The 18,372-nt window shown below is 38.2% G+C and overlaps 2 protein-coding genes across 2 annotated transcripts; one reads left to right on the top strand and one right to left on the bottom strand.

Annotated features, from left to right (window-relative positions):
• Positions 1–13,254: 13,254 nt before the first annotated feature.
• On the top strand, positions 13,255–15,369 carry LOC149644053 (uncharacterized). Its single transcript, XM_089850503.1, has 3 exons — positions 13,255–13,697; positions 13,761–14,487; positions 14,563–15,369. Exons 1-3 carry the CDS (start codon positions 13,489–13,491, stop codon positions 15,271–15,273), a joined length of 1,647 nt encoding a protein of 548 aa, XP_089706629.1. The 5' UTR covers positions 13,255–13,488; the 3' UTR covers positions 15,274–15,369.
• On the bottom strand, positions 15,351–17,656 carry LOC149644054 (uncharacterized). The gene is made up of 2 exons (XM_089850502.1): positions 17,243–17,656; positions 15,351–17,170 (listed from the first exon to the last, which is right to left on the bottom strand). Exons 1-2 carry the CDS (start codon positions 17,303–17,305, stop codon positions 15,431–15,433), a joined length of 1,803 nt encoding a protein of 600 aa, XP_089706628.1. The 5' UTR covers positions 17,306–17,656; the 3' UTR covers positions 15,351–15,430.
• Between the last annotated feature and the right edge of the window lie 716 nt (positions 17,657–18,372).

The raw sequence follows: 18,372 nt of genomic DNA on the forward strand, positions 1-18,372 counted from the left end.
AGTAACCCTAGGCGGCGTTAGGGAGACCAAAAGTGGCGGGAAATTTAGATAAAGCGACGGGGATAAATTTGTAGGAGTCGAGGCATAACAGATTAGAGATCTTCATTTCTAAAATACGCGTGTCGTTAATTTTCAGAGTTTCGGGGACAAATTTCTCGTCACGATTGATTATCTCTCTAATTAATAATTGATTGTCATAACTGCTACCAAAATGGGACAGTACTATAACTTTTTTCACGTCGAATAAACTGATTACATAATCAAAGAAGGAAGATATGGGTTTACCGCCTGAGAAACGTTGTTTTCATGGTTCGAATTGACTGCAGTTGATAAAGCTAAAATTTAGAGAAGTTTCGTCCATACAGGCTTCACAAACTGAGATACTAACACATAATATGTCTTGATTTTCATACGCTCCCAGCTTTTCCTGACATATTTTAGTTTGGATACCTTCAATGTAAAAGAAAATATACATTAGGTTGGGCAAATTACGTCGTGATTTTTAGAAGAGTTAACATCGATTGTTTTGTCCTTGATTACTTGAATGTAACACAAGTGATCACTAGGCTAATGTTTCCCGCAGACTTGACAATATATTTGCCCGCATGTGTGCCCAGTGGTAAGTCTCTCAAAATCTTTTTTTGCAATGGTAGAACCGTTCACAGAGAGGTGTTTTGTTATGTAAGGGTGTTAAATGACTAGTGTTTCAATCGTCACCCCAGAATTTTCTCAAACACGATCCGCATGTTTTTTCGCTACCATAACAAACAGTCGGACACATACATTTAAAATAATAGTCATTACATTTATGGGATTGAATGCGCCAGTAGGGAGTAACGCACTTCTCGCAAAAGTGTTCGTGACTGAATAGTGGTTTTAAATTTGTAATCACCTTTGGGTGTTATTAATTGTAAAAAAAAAAGTGTTTTCTTAAATTAAACTCTTTTGAAACTTCCATTTCGCTAAATATTAATTATCCACAAAACTATTTCATATTAATATTAATCATAATCATAAATCGATGAAAAAATGCGAAATTCTTCTCTCGCCGCTCTCGCGTTAATGTATGATACTGTATGAGACAGTTTAACTATATATAGCAATTAAAAATTTACATAATTGTGCTAAAAAATACCAGTTTATAAAATTTAAAGTCTGAGATCTACCCTTATAACACCCTTTCCGAAAATAAGGAGTAGTTCCAGATAGATTTTACGCCTTTATTAACTAAACCTTTTGTCGTAGATATTGATCACCTTTAAAATACCAATATAACACCGTTTTCGTTATTCATGTGAAAATGTTAGGCGTTATATAGGTGTATTTAAAAAGTACACCATTTTTACTCCAAAGAAACACAAAATTTTTTGTGTGCACTGTTTATACGCCATTAGCATAAAGCATGGTTATCACGACTTTTGGCCCGACGTCAAGCGACAAACAAAAAAAGTAGTTACACTGGACAGAAATTAAGTTGCGTGTAGCGATATTGGCTTTCTATTTTTTCGGCAGCGTTCAACGTTAACGCTGTGCGCGAGCCAACCAGCAAGAAACTTGTGTCGTGACGTCCTTTTCGACCACGCGTGTTCGGAAGAGAACGGTCGCGGTCCGCCATGTTTTTATATATTTAGTTGCCAATCGAGCCAGTTACTAGTACAAATCCCTGAGAATGCCGAAGTTCAATGCTGAAAGTTTCATTGAAGAGGTTGGAAACCATCCATTTCTCTATGAGACGTGACATAAATATTACAAAGACCAAAATAGAAAGACAATAGATGGGCCGCTATTGATGCAATGTTCAGCTTGTTTGGTAAGCCTTTTTTTCATTAGTTGCGGTAACTACGCTAGGTGAAAATGCTATAACGCTGGGCGACAACTTAAAAACCAATCTGACGTTTGACGTACAGCTGCCAAGTAGTTTTTTCGGTCAAGTGAAAACCATGCTTAACGAGGATGAATCTGATCCCCCTTCCGATGGGCCATAAAAAGTGTGCGAAGTTGGGCTATGATTCTCGAAAATTGTGCGGAAATGGGCATCCTCGTCTCTGCGGAAACAACCTTAATCGTATTTGAGCTATTTTCTTCAGTAGCCCCGCGTTGCACTTTGCTAGTTTTCCTTTCACTTGTGTTAAAAAAGAAAAGAAAACATTTTTATTGTTTTCATTATTATTATTAATTTCATACTGGTTTCATTATGTAAAAATTTTTATTGTTGCTAATGTCGTCCCTGTTCAAAAAGGGATGTCATCCAGAAATCGATGAGACTAACAGTTTTACTAGAGTTGGAGTAGTAGTAATTAAATAAATAACGGTAATGAGGAAGTGTGGCGTAAGCGCTGTGTGATTTATATTGGTTCGCAGTTATTGTAAAAAATTTCCTCACACCGTTATATTAGGGGATATTTCACTATAAGTATATTTGTACCTTAAAAATTTGCTTAATATGGGCTAGATCATCTTGTTTCCTTGCTGCTATTTTAACCACACATAGTAATTTGCAACATCTCTTTCTAGCGTCGACGCCACCGCTGAAAGTAGCCGTTTGGGTCAGCTAATTTCACATTCCTGCCAGCCGAACCTTAAAACAAAAGTCTACGCAATGGTTGGCCGTCCATACCCGACATTGCGGAGGGAGAAGAATTGAGTTTTGACTACGGAGAGCGGATACAGATGGTCCTGGAAAACAACCCCTGGCTTCGCCGGAACCGGACACGAAGCTCCGTCTCCGTAGTCGAACTAATAGCTAATTTCCCCTTGGCATCTACCAGCGATGCCGTTTGCGAGCGAGCAGTCTCGCAAGTAATATTTCACCAAGTTAAACATTGGATTGTAACGTTAAACTTTTGCCCTTCTTTTTAGGAATTTACATGCACGTTTCCGGACTGCCATCGCTCTTATAAATGCCGTAGCAGCCTGTAATTAGTTTTATAATTATACATATCCTGAAACCATTTTTTAACCGTCGTTGCATTTCGTATAGTACACTACACGAAAAAAAGCATAGAGACCAGCTCTACATTCCATGTAGAGTGGATGGCTGCGAGAGTTATTTTGGATTAACGAACGAACGTGTACTACACGAACTTCGGATTCACTGAGTGTTCCCAGAAGGGGAACGTTTACATCTATACCTTCCTCCGGTTAGTACAATTTCTTTCAAAATCCCTAAAATCAGAGTTCATAATAAACCACCCTTCGGGGGGAGGACGAAACTAGTTGATAAACCCGTAACAACAAAGTTTCGCCGTAAAGCTCAGCGGATTTATACACCGCTTAACTCCCAAAGAAATAGTTACCCCAATTTTTGGCACCCACGCGCATTGACTTCCACACTTCCGCTTTAGCACTATTTTTATCTTGTGATTTTAGGAGCGAAAATGGCTCGCGTCTGTGTCTTTCGGTGCGGTGGAAATTAAGCCTTGGCTAAGAAATTTTTCGATGGTTTCTAGTTTTCTACAAAACATTTAAACGATCGTCATTAATTTTTTGTTGTGATATGTGTGAGTGAAAATTCCGTCTTTAAATTAAAACGGTTAGTACAAATTTATTCTTAGTATCTTTAATATAAGAATTTTATCGTGTTTCAACGTCCACCATAGTCGCCATTTTTCTTAACGACGAAGATCCCAGCCAACGGAAGTTTTGGAACCAAAACCAAGGAGCATAGATACCATTACAATCTACTGTGAAGTTGTATGTCCATCAACAAGCTAGTCCTTTCTATGCGCAACGACAAAATCTTGTTGTTCGCGATTTTTACCATTAGCTCTATGGCCTGTTTCGTACTTCCCCCCGAAGGGGGTTTATTATGAACTCCTGCTAAAATCAGAGTGTAAGTGATCAGATGAACGCTTATTTATTTCAGTGTATCTTTCATAGATGGGCTGATACAAGTTTAAATCGATACCGATATATCGGTTTAGCCAAATATCGGTACCGGTACCGATATGACATAGGTATCGGCCCATCTCTATAGACGTTCCGATACCGTTTTCAACCGATTCCGATATATCGGTTTAGCCAAATACTGGTACCGATACCGATATTGGTATCGTATCGGCCAGTCTCTAACATCTTTGATAAACTTTTTATAATTGATTGATTTACGGAAAACCATCATTATGTTAGAAAGGCTAGAAATAAGTAGTAGTACTGCGGCATTGTATTCATAATCAATGTGTCTACCTTGAATATTATTATCAAATACTATTCCGTTGTAAGGGTAAAAGAAATGGTTAGACAATGTTTCTTGGTGTATTTTGATCAACGAGAATACGATTTTTCCTTCGATTCTAAATACCTGTAAAATAATATACCAGACAATAGCTTCTACTCTTTGTTTTATACCCTAGCCTACTTTTTTATCTTCTAATATGTTAAGTAATCCCACAAACCTTAATATTTTAATTTTCTACAACATAAAATGAATATATTTATATTAGTAAGATTAGTCACAATCCAGCTTCAGTATTTTAAAAAGTTAGCAATAAAGCTATAAATTATTGAGGTATAACGACAGGATAGTGTTTTCACGTTAACCGAGTTGTGAACGTTAGTTTTTAAAACATGTATAATTGATAATTTTCATTTTGACTTTAGCAGTTTCTTATCAATTGAAAGCAATAATTGCAACTCGAGGTAAGTAAGTGGATAGGTAGTTATTTTCTCGCCTCAAAGAAGTATAATTTTGTTTACCCAACTTGTTTGTTAATTAAATAATTTTTGCTGAAAAATAAAGAAATACTATGGAAACGTCTCTATTTTAGACTCCAAATAGTCGTAAGGGTCATCCAGCGTTTAACCCTGGAAGGCCACGTAAGAGAAGGGCCCCGAAAAAGAAACAGAGCGCTTGAAAAGGCAGTGTGGTGAAAAGGTTAGTTTTAATCTTTCATTATAAATAGTCTAAAAACTAAAAATATTTTTTTAAAAAAACACTATCACGCTTTATTAGGGAACAACTAGCAAGTAATCGGAATAAAAATAATGTAAATATTAAAAATAATACAAGATTTTGATATGAAAATTATTTTTGATTTCAACTAATAATATAAAATATAAATTGACAAAATTTTTCTCGATTAAACTTAATAACAAAATCCACAAAACATTGTGTCTTTTTATGTTCAGTCTGAACTGTTGCATCTGATATTTCGAGGCAGCAAAACTGAGAATAAATAAGTTTACAATGAACATTTTCAGAATTGGTGGTGGAAAGGCTAAGTATACAGATTGGTGCCTCGTCTCCACTAGCAAAAACTAGTCAGGCCGACACCAATCCTTACCAATTGGTCCGAAGTGTTATCGGACTGTCGGTCGACCATACTTCATGTCCAAGCCATTGAAAAGTCAAGGCGAACTCGAATAATCATAACAAGGCCTTCAAGCCGACTCAAAACTAACTAGTCGAAGAGCAGTTAGAAAACGAAATGCCGTCGCTAAACCGACTAATAATATTAAGACGGTCTAGTGACACGCGTCTACCTTTTCTAACTGGGGCTCGACTAATTCTGAGAGAGCGGTAGCTCTCTTAGATAAGACTTCAGACTGCCATTAATGTATAACGAGGGTTTTTTGATTGGATGTAACCTTTTTCGTGTTATGTTTACAATTTTTAAAATTCCTCTGAACTAAAATTTGGACCCTTAATATGTGGTTAAATTTTCAAAATGATCCACCCATTAGTTTTTTTATAAAAAATAAAGTTGCTAAGGGTGGTTTTCATTTCCATAAAATTAATCAGTGTTTTTGGTGAAAACGTTCAAATTTTCCCTTAGAAATAACATGGGAGTTATTCTCCATTTTACCCATTTTGTCGCCATCGTTTTGAAATGTAATATTCGTTTGTTACGTTTGGGAACGGTTTTATATCCAAATATAAACCTTTTTCTAGAAGCAAATTTAAGGTTTTTGAGAAAAATGAAGTTTAAGTGTTACATTACATGTTTTTACCTCTCCGAGTGACGTATGTTACAGAGAGGTTCTAATTTCGACGTGTCTGTGTGTGTGTCTGTCTGTTGTTATTGACTTACACCCCAGGGGACCGCGTTCGCAGTTTCCGAATCGAAGCAAATGTGTTCGCTATTTCCGGACCGCATTCACAGTTCCCGGAAAATTCAAAACTTGAATCTATCCACAAATCAACTGACCACTATTACTTCCTCTGACTAGTCAATTGTCTATTCTACATGAATACCAATTTGTGCTTATTGGCTTTCCACATGGACACCAGTCTGTACACAGTGGCTTCTAGCACCACCACCTTCTGGTCTTTGTTTTTGTCTATCCCACAGAGACACCAGTCTGTACACACTGGCTTCTAGCACCACCATCTTCTGGTCTTTGTTTTTGTCCATCCCATATTGACACCAGTCTGCACACCTGGCTTCAAACACCACCATCTTCTGGTCTTTGTTTTTGTCCATGCCACATGGACACCAGTCTGTACACCTGGTTTCTACTCAATCATAATCCTTATGGTTAAGACATACGCGGCGATCGGCCAGGGTTACGAGAAACGTCCGGCCACCCAATGGTGGGGCTTCCACCAAAGGTTCACGCAATTGCGCTGTTCTTATCCATGGCTGCTATTTGAAACCCTTATATACTACCAATTTGAGTAAGGCGAAACAACAGTCGTATCCTTCAATTCAAACGTCAATATTAGTCAGGTTTCTCAAGAATATTTAACTATTCTATCCTAAAAAGAGGCGCACTTTTAGCCACTCGTTTAAATTTGTCAAGTGCTGTGATTGAAAGTAAGTTCAAGTAAACAATTTAATATTCATATGTCGTGATTTTCAATTATTTTTAACCTTCGGCGTATAAAAAGAATTTACAACACTTAATTTTGTTGCCGAGTTTAAAAATACTTGGGAAGTAATGACTTTAAATTAAAAAAAAATTTCCTTTATTGATTTAGGCTTAGCAAAATGGAGCAAAAGTTCAGTATCCAAGGGTGCAGTGTCACCATCAATAATTATGTAGGAGGAGGGGGACGAGGTGGTGGACGGCGAGGTGGTGGACGGCATGGAGACTATAGACCCCAAGGAGTGGCAGGTGCCCCGCTCTACAAGCGCAAATAAAGATGTTGCTCTAAAATTGGTACATGAGAGCTTCCGGCCCGTTTAATTTTGCTTAGCGGAAGTTAACCTGTACCAGGAAAAAGGGCAACAAGTTGGGGCATTCCTTCCACTCCTCTTCTTCCATTCTCTTTGTGGACGGCGAGGTGGAAGGGGCGGTGGAAGGGAAGGTGGTACGGGGGAAAAGCGCCCCGAAGTTAAAATTTGTTCGCATTGTAGAAAGGCGGGGCATTTTGCTCGCAATTGCCCCGAAAAAAATGTGAGTTAAATTCTTATTTAAACTTATCTCGGATTCCTAACGTTTCTCGGCGCAACTGTTATTGATTTAAATCTAATCTGAGGTAATATTTGTAAACATGTAATTGATGACATTTAGGAGGAAACGATGAAAGCTGTGATATTTTGATGTCTGATCCAACTTTCTTTAAATTCTTAAAATTTCCAGACTTTTCCCAGACTTTGGTTAAAACCATAAAATTTCTTAACTTTTCTCAGACTTTTTTAAAAACCCTAAAATTCCTTGATTTTTTGCAAATTTTTTAAATCCCTAAAAATTCTTGACTTTTCCCAGACTTTGTTTAAATTATTAAAATTCGCTCACCTTTCCGAAACGTTCTAAAAACCCAAAGTATGTTTAAAATTTCCGTGAGTTTTTCCGTCTTCAAATTCTCAGACTTTGCTTTAAATTCTTAAGATTCCCTACTTTGGAATTCCGGAACTTTTCCTTATTTTTCCTGATATGTTGCAACCCTGATTGAGCTATGTAATAGGGTAGTTTTTGGCCAGGTTTGAAACTAGGAAAGTAATCTTATAGCGTTTTCCTTTGTGTCCTCGCGGAGCGCTCCCACGGAGGAATAAAACTAGGAGATCCTATTCTTCAAAAACAGTCTTTAACGAAACTGGAAACTACTACTACCATTTTTATTGCTCCTTGGGAGCGCTCCGCGAGGACCCAAAGGAAAACGCTATAAGTTAATGGTAATGAAGTTTTATTTTTTAAATAAGTGGTGAAAAAAAAGAAAAAATTCAGGAGAAGGTAGAGGAGGGCCCGAGCTGCCCAGATGATGTGAATATGGAACTGGACCCATGAATTTCCCTGAGTTTTCCCCATATATTTTGGTGCGTTTTTCAGGTTTTTTTCCCGTAAGTGGAATAATGACAAAATTGCTAGGCCTAACTTCAATTTCAAAATTTTCGAGCAAAGTCAAACAAAATTTTCCAGCTTCAAGTTTTTATATGAGCGGCTAAATGTGCGCCTGTTTTGGTTATTATCAAGTTAAATCAACTGAATAAATTTCCCTCTTTTCCAAAATTGTATGTTTAACTTCAAAATAATTGCTAATTAGCTTGTTTATTGCCACCTTTTTCAAAATATTATTCTATCCTAAAAACAGGCGCACTTTTAGCCACTCGTTAAAATTTGTCAAGTGCTGTGACAAACAATTTAATATTAATATGTCATGATTTTCAATTATTTTTAAACTTCGGCGTATAAAAAGAATTTACAACACTTATAGCGATTTCCACTGACTGCACTAGAGCACTCTAAGTGCACTCTCGGCGCGTTTTCGTCCGCCACTGGGAACACGAGTGCAACACTCGCCCAGAATCGCGTTTTCCACTGACCCCAAAAACTGCCCGAGAATTGCTCTTTCGTGCTCTGAAAAATTCGACGGAGCGACGGTGCTCGAGTATGACGTAATAAAATTAAAATGGCGGACCATGGGGTATCTCATAGAAGACAGGCTCTCGCTTATGCTTATTTATTTCTGGAATCATCTTCTTAAAGTTCTGAAGATGAAGAATACGAGGTTTTATCATTACTTTAAAGATATTACGCCTCTTCCTAAAACCAATAATTATATCAGAGACGTTGTCGATCATTATTCAAAATAGATTTTTTGAAAATTAATTGAAATGTTAATTCTATTAATTGGTTTCGGCCCATTTGCGTCAAGATATACACACTTTATTGCAATTTCGTCTCCGGCGCCAATTTTGATTATTCAGAGCGCGCTCTGACCTCTCGATCGTGTTCCACTGACGAAACTATTCTCTCCAAAACTCGCTGAGGGCAGTTACGTCATCCTGACACTGAGAGCACTCTTTGGAGCAGTCAGTGGAAATCGCTATTAATTTTGTTGCCGAGTTTAAAAATACTTGGGAAGTAATGACTTTAAATTTAAAAAAAAATAATTTTTCCTTTATTGATTTAGGATTCGAAAAATGGCAGAAACAGAGGAGGCCTTCACAAAAACGGAGGAGGCCTTCACAAAAACAGAGGAAACACTTCAAAAACTGGATGAAAAAATAATTTTCCAAGGATGCCAGGTGACACAGGTCACTATCAATTTTTATGTGGGAGGTAAAGGAAGGAGAGGCAGACAAAACCGAAAGCGATCGGAAATCAAAATTTGTTCAAATGGCAAAAAGGCGGGGCATCGAAATTGCCCCGAAAAAAATGTGAGTTAAATACTTATTTAAACTTATCGCGGATTCCTAACGTTTCTCGGCGCAACTGTTATTGATTTAAATCTAATCTGAGGTGATATTTGTAAACATGTAATTGATGACATTTAGGAGCTGTGATATTTTGGTGTCTGATCCAACTTTCTTTAAATTCTTAAAATTTCCAGACTTTTCCCAGACTTTGGTTAAAACCCTAAAATTCCTTAAATTTTCTCAGACTTTTTTAAAAACCCTAAATCCATAAAATTTCTTGACTTTTCCCAGACTTTGTTTAAATTATTAAAATTCCCTCACCTTTCCGAAACGTTCTAAAAACCCAAAATATGTTAAAATTTCCGTGAGTTTTTCCGTCTTCAAATTCTCAGACTTTGCTTTAAATTCTTATCTTTGCCCCTGTGAGCTGATAGTGGGTGGTCATGTAATAACCTCATGGCTTCTAGCCTTAAACGAGGAGGTAAATAAATTTTTTCAGGATAGTTCCTGTAAGGTCTTCTATAAAGAAGTTCATTTCTTAATTCGAAAAGTTTATGCTTAACGGGGTTAGGTCCTTGCAAGGAATTAATAATAGGGGAAGCAAAGTGGTCTTCCCTTTGAGATTTTCTTACGTCTTCTATTGTAAAGACTGAATAAAAGGCTCTAGGACCTGGAGGACGAATCTGTTCTTCAACAGAATCACTAGAGGAAGTTGAATTACAACCACTGGTAGAATTTTGACTTGTACTACTACTAGTTGGATCGTGGTTACTAGTAGAATTTGAAGTAGAGGAGCTAAAGTTAATACTTAAAACGTTTATCGGGGCCCTCGACAAAGCGTCTGCTACTACATTTTGTACTCCTTTTTTATGCTTAATTGTAAAGTCGAATGTTTGAAGGTACATAGCCCATTTAACTAGACGAGAATTTGGTTCCCTAATTTTAAATAACCATTAGTGATGCCACGAATATTCGGTTACTATTCGGTATTCGGCCTATTCGGCCATTTTTTTCGTATTCGGTATGCGGCCTAATATTTCGTAATATTCGGCCGAATACCGAATCTCCAATCATGAAGGAAAAAAACGGAAAAATTACTCAAAAATTATTTATTTCAATAACAATTTTTACTTTAATATTTATAATCTACCAGTGGTAAGTTGTGATGAATAAAAACGAGTTTTTCAGCATTTGTTGAGAGCAAACGATTGCGCTTATCCTCAAAGATAGACGGGTCCTATAGTGATCGTAACTTCCCCCTTTTCATTCCCTCCTTCCCGAGTTTATCACCAACGTTGAAAGCTTCCGCGCAGGCGCGCTGTAGCAGAGGCGGTAGAGAGCGGATCTAAATCTAAACAGTGTATCCCTCTCTCTGCTTGCGCGCCAATATTGCGCAGAGCAGTAATCGCGTTACAGCTAGTGCCGAGAGGAGAGGAGAGTTTTCCCACGTGGCCCTACATTTCGCGTAGCCGTCTGCCTATTCACCTCACCATGATGAGACCTGTCCCATTGCGTTCCGTGCGGGGGATGTACGTATTTCGCGGAACGGGTTACAGCTCATAACCGGTTTCGCGCGAGTTGCACCATAAGTTTATCATGCCTCTAAGTACACAAACACGGGTTACAACTGGGCATCTTCCGCAGGCTACTGTGACGTCAGAACTCGTATAGCGCTAAGATCCGAAGAAAGAGAATTTTAAAATTTCTGCCGCGGTTTTGCCACCAAGCGGTCGAGACGATTACTAAATGGGTCGAGATTTTTACGTTTCGTATAGGCAGGCATTGGGGGGGGGGGAAAGAATTTTACTTAAGCAACCCCAAATCCCTCTCTCTCTCTCGTGAGATAGAGGCGGTTTCAGTCCTGAAACCTTCTAAAAGGGATAAAAGAAACGCTAGGCTAGGCAGTACAATTTTGTATTGAACTTGAGGTGATAAATGATACGGAGAGTGTATTGGGTTTCATTAAAGGGAGCCAGACAAGCACTATTGCCATAGGAGTAGCAGCCATTTCTCTACTTAGAGGTATTATAAACTTATGGTTGCACATATCTCACGTTCGAATATTCGGTGGCCGAATATTCGGTGCTTCGGCCGAGAGCATGGCCGAATATTCGGTATTCGGTATTCGGCAAAATCGATAATCGCGGCATCACTAATAACCATTGTAGAGCCTGATGGTCAGTGAGGACAGTTAATTTACGACCTTCTAGTAAGGGCCTAAACTTCTTAACCGCCCAACAAATGGCTAAACACTCTTTCTCGCTAGTGGAGTACTTTGTTTCCGCATCTTTTGGTCCAGTACTAGCGTAAGCTATAGGAACTTCTACACCATCTTGTATTTGGGAAAGAAGGGCACCTAACCCTGCATCACTAGCATCTGTAGTGAGATTGCACGGGGAATCCTTTCTAAAGGAAGCTAAGGGATGAGCCTTACAGATTTCTTCCTTGATCTTTTCGAACGCCTGTTGCTGTTCGAAACCCCAATTAAATTTTTGATCCTTTCTTTTAAGTTTATTAATAGGGGCTACTATTTGAGAGTGGTGGTTAATAAACCTATTATGCCAACCTGCCATCCCTAAAAATCTCTGTACTTCCTTAACATTTTTAGGAGGAGGGAATTTCTGAATGGCTTCTATCTTAGAAGGATCTATATGCACTCCTGTTTCGTTTACTACGTGACCAAATATGGTAGCATCTTTCTGAGCGAACCGACATTTTTTTAACTGTAGGGTGAGACCCGCTTCCTTTAATCTATTTAAGACATATTCTAAACACGTCAAGTGTTGATCCCAATCCTCGCTAAGAGAGATTAAATCATCTAAATAGTCGATAAGTTGGAAGTAATCGGCATCTCTAAACATTTCGTCAATTAAAGGCTGAAAAGAGCTAGGGGCGTTACACAGCCCAAAAGGTGGTACATTAAACTCGTACTTTCCTATGTGAGTCACGAAAGCAGTTTTTTCTCTACTCTTAGGGTGCATTTCCACTTGCCAATACCCTGATTTAAGGTCAAGTGTTGTTATAAACTTGGGTCGTCCCACCCTAGCTAACATGTCCTCCATATTAGGTAAAGGATAAGGGTCCTTTACGGTAACCTGATTTAGTTTTCTATAATCAATACAAAACCTATAGGGTTTACCCCGTTTTCTTTGATCAACTAAAACTACGGGCGAAGCCCTAGGAGATACTGAGGGTCTGATTAACCCGTCATCTAACATTTCCCTGACATGTTGTTCAAGGATTTTCCTTTCCTGGTCATTAACACGATAAGGCTGAGATTTTATGGGCGGACTATTTCCCGTATGAATCTCATGGAAGACTAGTCCTGTTCTTCCTACTTTATCAGAAAACAACTCAGGAAATTTTAATAAAAGGGTTTCTAATTGATGACGTTGTTCATCAGAGATAGGGGCTGCGGAAACTGCGTCCCTAATATTATCTACAATCTCCTTATCTATGGGATCCTTTTCAGATGGAATTGAAAAAGGGATCTTTAGGTTACCCACTGAACATTGTGACGATTCAAAGTTTAATTTGACCCTATTTCTTCAAGAAAATCTTGACCCAATATAAAGTCACTATTTAGGGAAGGAACTATGTAGAATTTAAATTTAATTGTTTCTCACTTTCATTTGATTTGAGAGTAAACTCTAATTCGTGAGAACCTTTTGTAAACGTATAACGGCCGTCGCCCCAAACTACACAGTCTAATTGTTCATCTTCAGGTAATAGACCAATTCGAAAAGGCCATACTTTAAGCCCAACTAGCAAGGGCAGCCGCCAACTAGATAATAAATTATTTTCAGGGCTCGCCAACGATGGCGCCAGCGGTAGTTTTGTCTCTTTTGTCGTCTGCTCAATTTAGTTAACGGTGCAAAATTCGAATGTTAGGGTTAGCGACGTTTTTTTTAAAAGCATCAACAAGTGGTCTTCGAAAACTTTAAATTAAATTTGTGGTGAAAAAACAATGAATTTCAATGCTGCAATTGATGGCGGATTGGTATTTCCAATTTTGGGATACCAAAAAACCTTAAAGGATGTGCCAAGCATTACAATGGAAGAAATTAAAAGATTTTACCAGTCAAAATCTACAACCTTGCAACATTACCGTAGAAGTTACAAGTTTTTAATTGAAGAATATATTATATCTGACTCGTTAATGAGCAAAGCGGAACTGTAAGTTACAACAATTGTTTTAAGATCTTAGTTTTGGTATGGTCTCATTTTAAATATTTATAGTGCAAACGACCGAGTTTTTGTGAAAGGGCTATGCTTTAAAAGCCAAAAGAAAAATGACAAGCCCTACACGGTTTGTGCTGCACTGAAAATTTCTAATGCCGAAATCCTAGACGAGTATTGCGGCTGCCCTGCTGGAATTTCTGGAACCTGCAATCATGGTGTGGCCTTATTACGATTGCTAACGCTTTTGCGTAATAAAAAAATACACTATCCTCCAAACGAACTCTCATGTACTGATAAACCCCAACAATGGAACCGTCCTAGGGGCAAGAAAATCCAGCCCTTTTCTGTGATGGACTTAAATGTTCAGGCTCCTAAAGAAGGCAGTAATAACAAGCCAGTATTATGTAAGATGTACGAAGCTAGCTCCAGTAGCCAAGAACAAACTGAGGTGTCAGAAGCAACAAAAAACTTAATTAATGATCTCAATGTTAATGGAGTTGATGGCTGGGCAAGCATTCTACCACCGCCTGAGGAGTATACCTGGATAGAAACTAGGATGGGATATGCCCCTGAAGGTTCAGCGCTAAGCTTGCAACTATCAGCAAACGAATATGGATTTGAAGTTATCCACAACTTTCAAAACTGCGATCCCAGCCTACTATTTTGTCGTGAATACCTACCTTCAGATCGATTTCCAATCCCGACACATTCTTGTAACTCTACGCCCTGGTGTCAGAAGAATTTGAAGGAGAAATATGGTTCTTCAGAGTTGGCCGTACTTATGGTAAATTCAATTATTAGTTATATTTTAGTTCAAATTAAATGAGTCTCAATAAAAGGTTTAATGTGATGATTTTAGAAAAATGAAGTTTCTATTGATCAAGCTCGAAATCTAGAAGCAAACACCAGGAACCAAGCTGATTCGCCGCTGTGGAAAGAAGCCCGAAAAACTAGATTGAGTTCTTCTAATTTTGGTCTAGTTTGCAAAAGGAAAAATCAAAAATGGACACAGATAGGAATTAAGAATCTAGTCAATCCTAAAGACATTGGACATTTAAAACCTATAAAGTATGGAAAACAGTACGAAAGTATTGCTAAGAACAAATACTGCAAAACTATGCACAGTTTGGGTCACTACGTGACAATCCATGGTTCAGGATACATTGTTGACCCAAGAAAACCATGGCTAGGAACTTCTCCTGATGGATTGGTCCATGATCCAAAGGAACCTGACCCTTTTGGGCTTTTAGAAATTAAATGCCCCTGGTCGAAGCGGGATAAAAAGCCCAGCGAAGTACTGGGTGAAGATGATAGAATTAAAATGGTTGCTGAAAAACCTCTTTTAAATGAAAATGACAACCATTACTACCAAATTATGGGTCAAATGGCGCTGTCGGGACTCAAGTGGTGTGATTACGTAACTTATTTTCCAGCTGGATTGATAATTGTGAGGGTGCATTTCAATCAAGAAAAGTGGGACCGAATGCAATCAATTTTAAAAGCTTTCTATTTCACACACATGCTACCTAATTTGGCAAAGCTTACGATCCGTAAAAATGTGATAATGTAAAAAAAATGTGATCAGGATATACTATGTTCCTAGATACTCAAGTGCCTCCCTTGTGTGATAATAATAGGCAACATAAATTCAGTCTTTTATGTAAAATGTATTGTTTATTATTTTTTATTCACGGGGTTACAGATACTGGTAGTAGTAGATAAAGCCTCTACAAAGATAAATCTAAATTAATAAGCGGAATCTCATTTTTAGTTGCATCAGTGTCACTCCACTCAGCTGACTCATCTTCCAAGGATTCGATTTCAGGTTCTACAATTTCTTCTTGAAAATCATCACTATCATAACTAGCACTCTTTAAAATGCTGTGTTCGTTTTTGGAGTTACTAGCGGAATATAGAATTTCTTCTTGGAAATTGTCAATTTCATCAGTAACGTTGGTTAAAATACTGTGCTCATTTTCAGCGCCACTGGCGACATTTCTGATTAGAGGTGTTTGGAAGTTTGATAAGAGCGCAATCACTGTCCAGAGTTGATTAATTACAGGTGCTAGAGTCAAGGGAATTGGTCGATCAAGTATATGAAAGCCTCTTATTCTCGCTATTCTTCGTTCCACATGAATGCGGAGGGCTGCAATTTTCTGTGACTTTTGTAGTTCTTCTTTAGTGAACTGTCCTTTCTCACCAAGGAAAGGTGGTATATTCAGTATAACGCCTTTTTCTTTTAGCATGCCTTCAATCAGAAATCCCTTATCTGCCATAACGCTGTCATTAGGTGAAAATTTTAAATTTAGGAAACCACTTCGCCTAGTTATTTCCTGGTCAGAGATGGACCCGGTGAACAAATGTGACACAAATGTCACATAGCCATTAGGACTTATACCAATAAGACCCTTGAATGTGGTTGTGGATTTATAGTTTGAATAAGACGCTGACTGTAGAACTAACGACTTTGATGCTTGACATTTCAATTCAGTTGCGTCAATTATCACACGAGTACTCGGATAATCTTTTTTAAAATCTTCTGGCATAGTCGCATCAATTTGCTCCCTTGTTGGCCATATATTAATTTTCCCGAGGCGAAAATACATGAAATTAATCCAAGAAATACAGTAATTGGATGCTGTGCTTGAAGAAATGCCGAAACGGTCTGCTAAGTCTTTAAGAAAGAGGCCTAATCGCAGGCGCATCAAGACTAGTAGAAATTGGTCTTTAACACCCAGTTTTCTAGGACGGCCTATAGGCGAAGGTTTCTGCACAGCCTTACCACCATTCCAAAGGTTTAAATTTTCCCCATTCGGTCCTGGATTTAGACGATTGTACAATGCAACGAGTTTATCATTATTGGGAAGGCCAGTGTAGAATAACAAGTCATCACTGTTATCTTTAATTCTATCCAGACTCGGTTTCATTTTGTTGCAGTGGTTCTCAGCGATGTCAGCCCGTTTTTTTGCTTCAAGTAGTTCCTTCTTGAAAGTCTTAAGTTTGGAATTTTGAATAGATATTTTATGATCTTGGATTGATACTATGCGTTTCAATTCTGCAATTTTTGTTTCCAACTCTGTTATTCTGTTTGAGCACTGACAATAACCTAGTGACTGTGTAATCGACTCCTCTGTAGAAACAACAACTGTCACCAAATCATTTACGGTATCTTTGACTATCATTTCCAGGTCTTCCTTTTCTTCATAGCTAATGGATCTTTCCTCATAAGCGTCATCGGATTTGATTTCATTATGAAAGTTCCATTGAAATACTGAAGGTATAGCTCCAGCTTTCAAATATTTCCTGCCACTAGGAACGCCTGATCGATAATCGGTGGATCGAAAATGTTTGGAACACACAAAAATGTTATCCGCAGGTTTGTAAATGTAATCTCGTCGACGGATTTGCTTCAACCAAAGCAGTCTCATCACCTTGTTGGTTTGTGACGGAACTTTATGAAAAGATACCTGAAAATCGTTTGATTAGTAGGAATGTGCATTTAATAATGTCTTTTAGGTGAATAATTAAATTGCACTTACATTATTCGAAGACGATCTCTGAGTACAATACAGAACACAACACACTTTTCCTGGGCCGCTCATTTTATTTTGACCAAGGCTTGACAACGAATATTAAAACTTTTCATACACAATCCCTTTTCAAAGGTATCTTATTATGTTTATATATTAAACTTAACGAATTTGACAAACGCAACGTTTGAAAAAGCCCGAATGAAGAATTAAGCCGTTTAAATGCACAAAAATATAACGAAAACAATATTATTAAGTAATCTCACGACGGCCACGGCCATATTTGAACATTCGATAGCTTTTATCCAATCAGGGACACCGAGAAAATAGGTACATGCAACGCCACCTCTTAGCAGCTTTTAGCATGAAAAAATTATCTAGTTGGCGGCTGCCCCTGTAATTCCCTCTTCTACCTTTGCCTTTTCGAATTGGTCTATTCTGAAGAATTTCTATGTTTACAAATTTTCTGCCACTGATCTAGACTGACAAAAGAGGCATCTGCCCCACTATCTAACTTAGCTTGAACTGTCGCGTGTTCAAAAGTAACGGGAATGGTAACCCTTTTATAAACTGAACCCTTCCTGACGGATTCAATCCTCAGGGGAAACGCGACACGCTTTTTGTAAGGGAATTTATTGGGCACCGGGAGAGGGACCACGAGGGACCTCTCCCGTCTGGGCTTCCCCCGACTTAACGTAGGTAGGTCCCTAACTAATTTATCCAAACTAGTAGCTATAGCTTTATGTATTGCTACATTTTGGTTAGAATTATCTGCCAGTGTTTGGAGTAAGGGTAATATAAAGGCTTTTAATTTCTCATCGGTAGTTTCTGGTCCCAATTGAGAGATTTGTCGAGACGGAGATATTTGGGTTCCGATAGCTCTAACTCTAGAATTTGGTAAAGTGTTTGAAAAACTAACTTTAGGCTTATCACTTTTGGATGTTGATTTGGGAGGAACAAGGGAATCAATCCCAGTTTCAGGAGGGAAATTAGAGGGAGTTGAACTTCCCTTAGGAGCAGGGATACCCTTATGAGGGAATAGTTGGTAGGGAGAGAATTCCGATTCAGAAGAGGCGGCCGTCCTCTTTCGTGTATCTGAATCCTCTTCGTCTTTCTCATCCTCAATTTGAAGAATCCGG

The sequence above is a fragment of the Phalangium opilio genome, unplaced genomic scaffold (assembly GCF_054372755.1).
Source record: "Phalangium opilio isolate 3A_F unplaced genomic scaffold, DU_Popi_V2 ptg000091l_1, whole genome shotgun sequence".
NCBI lineage: Eukaryota > Metazoa > Arthropoda > Arachnida > Opiliones > Phalangiidae > Phalangium > Phalangium opilio.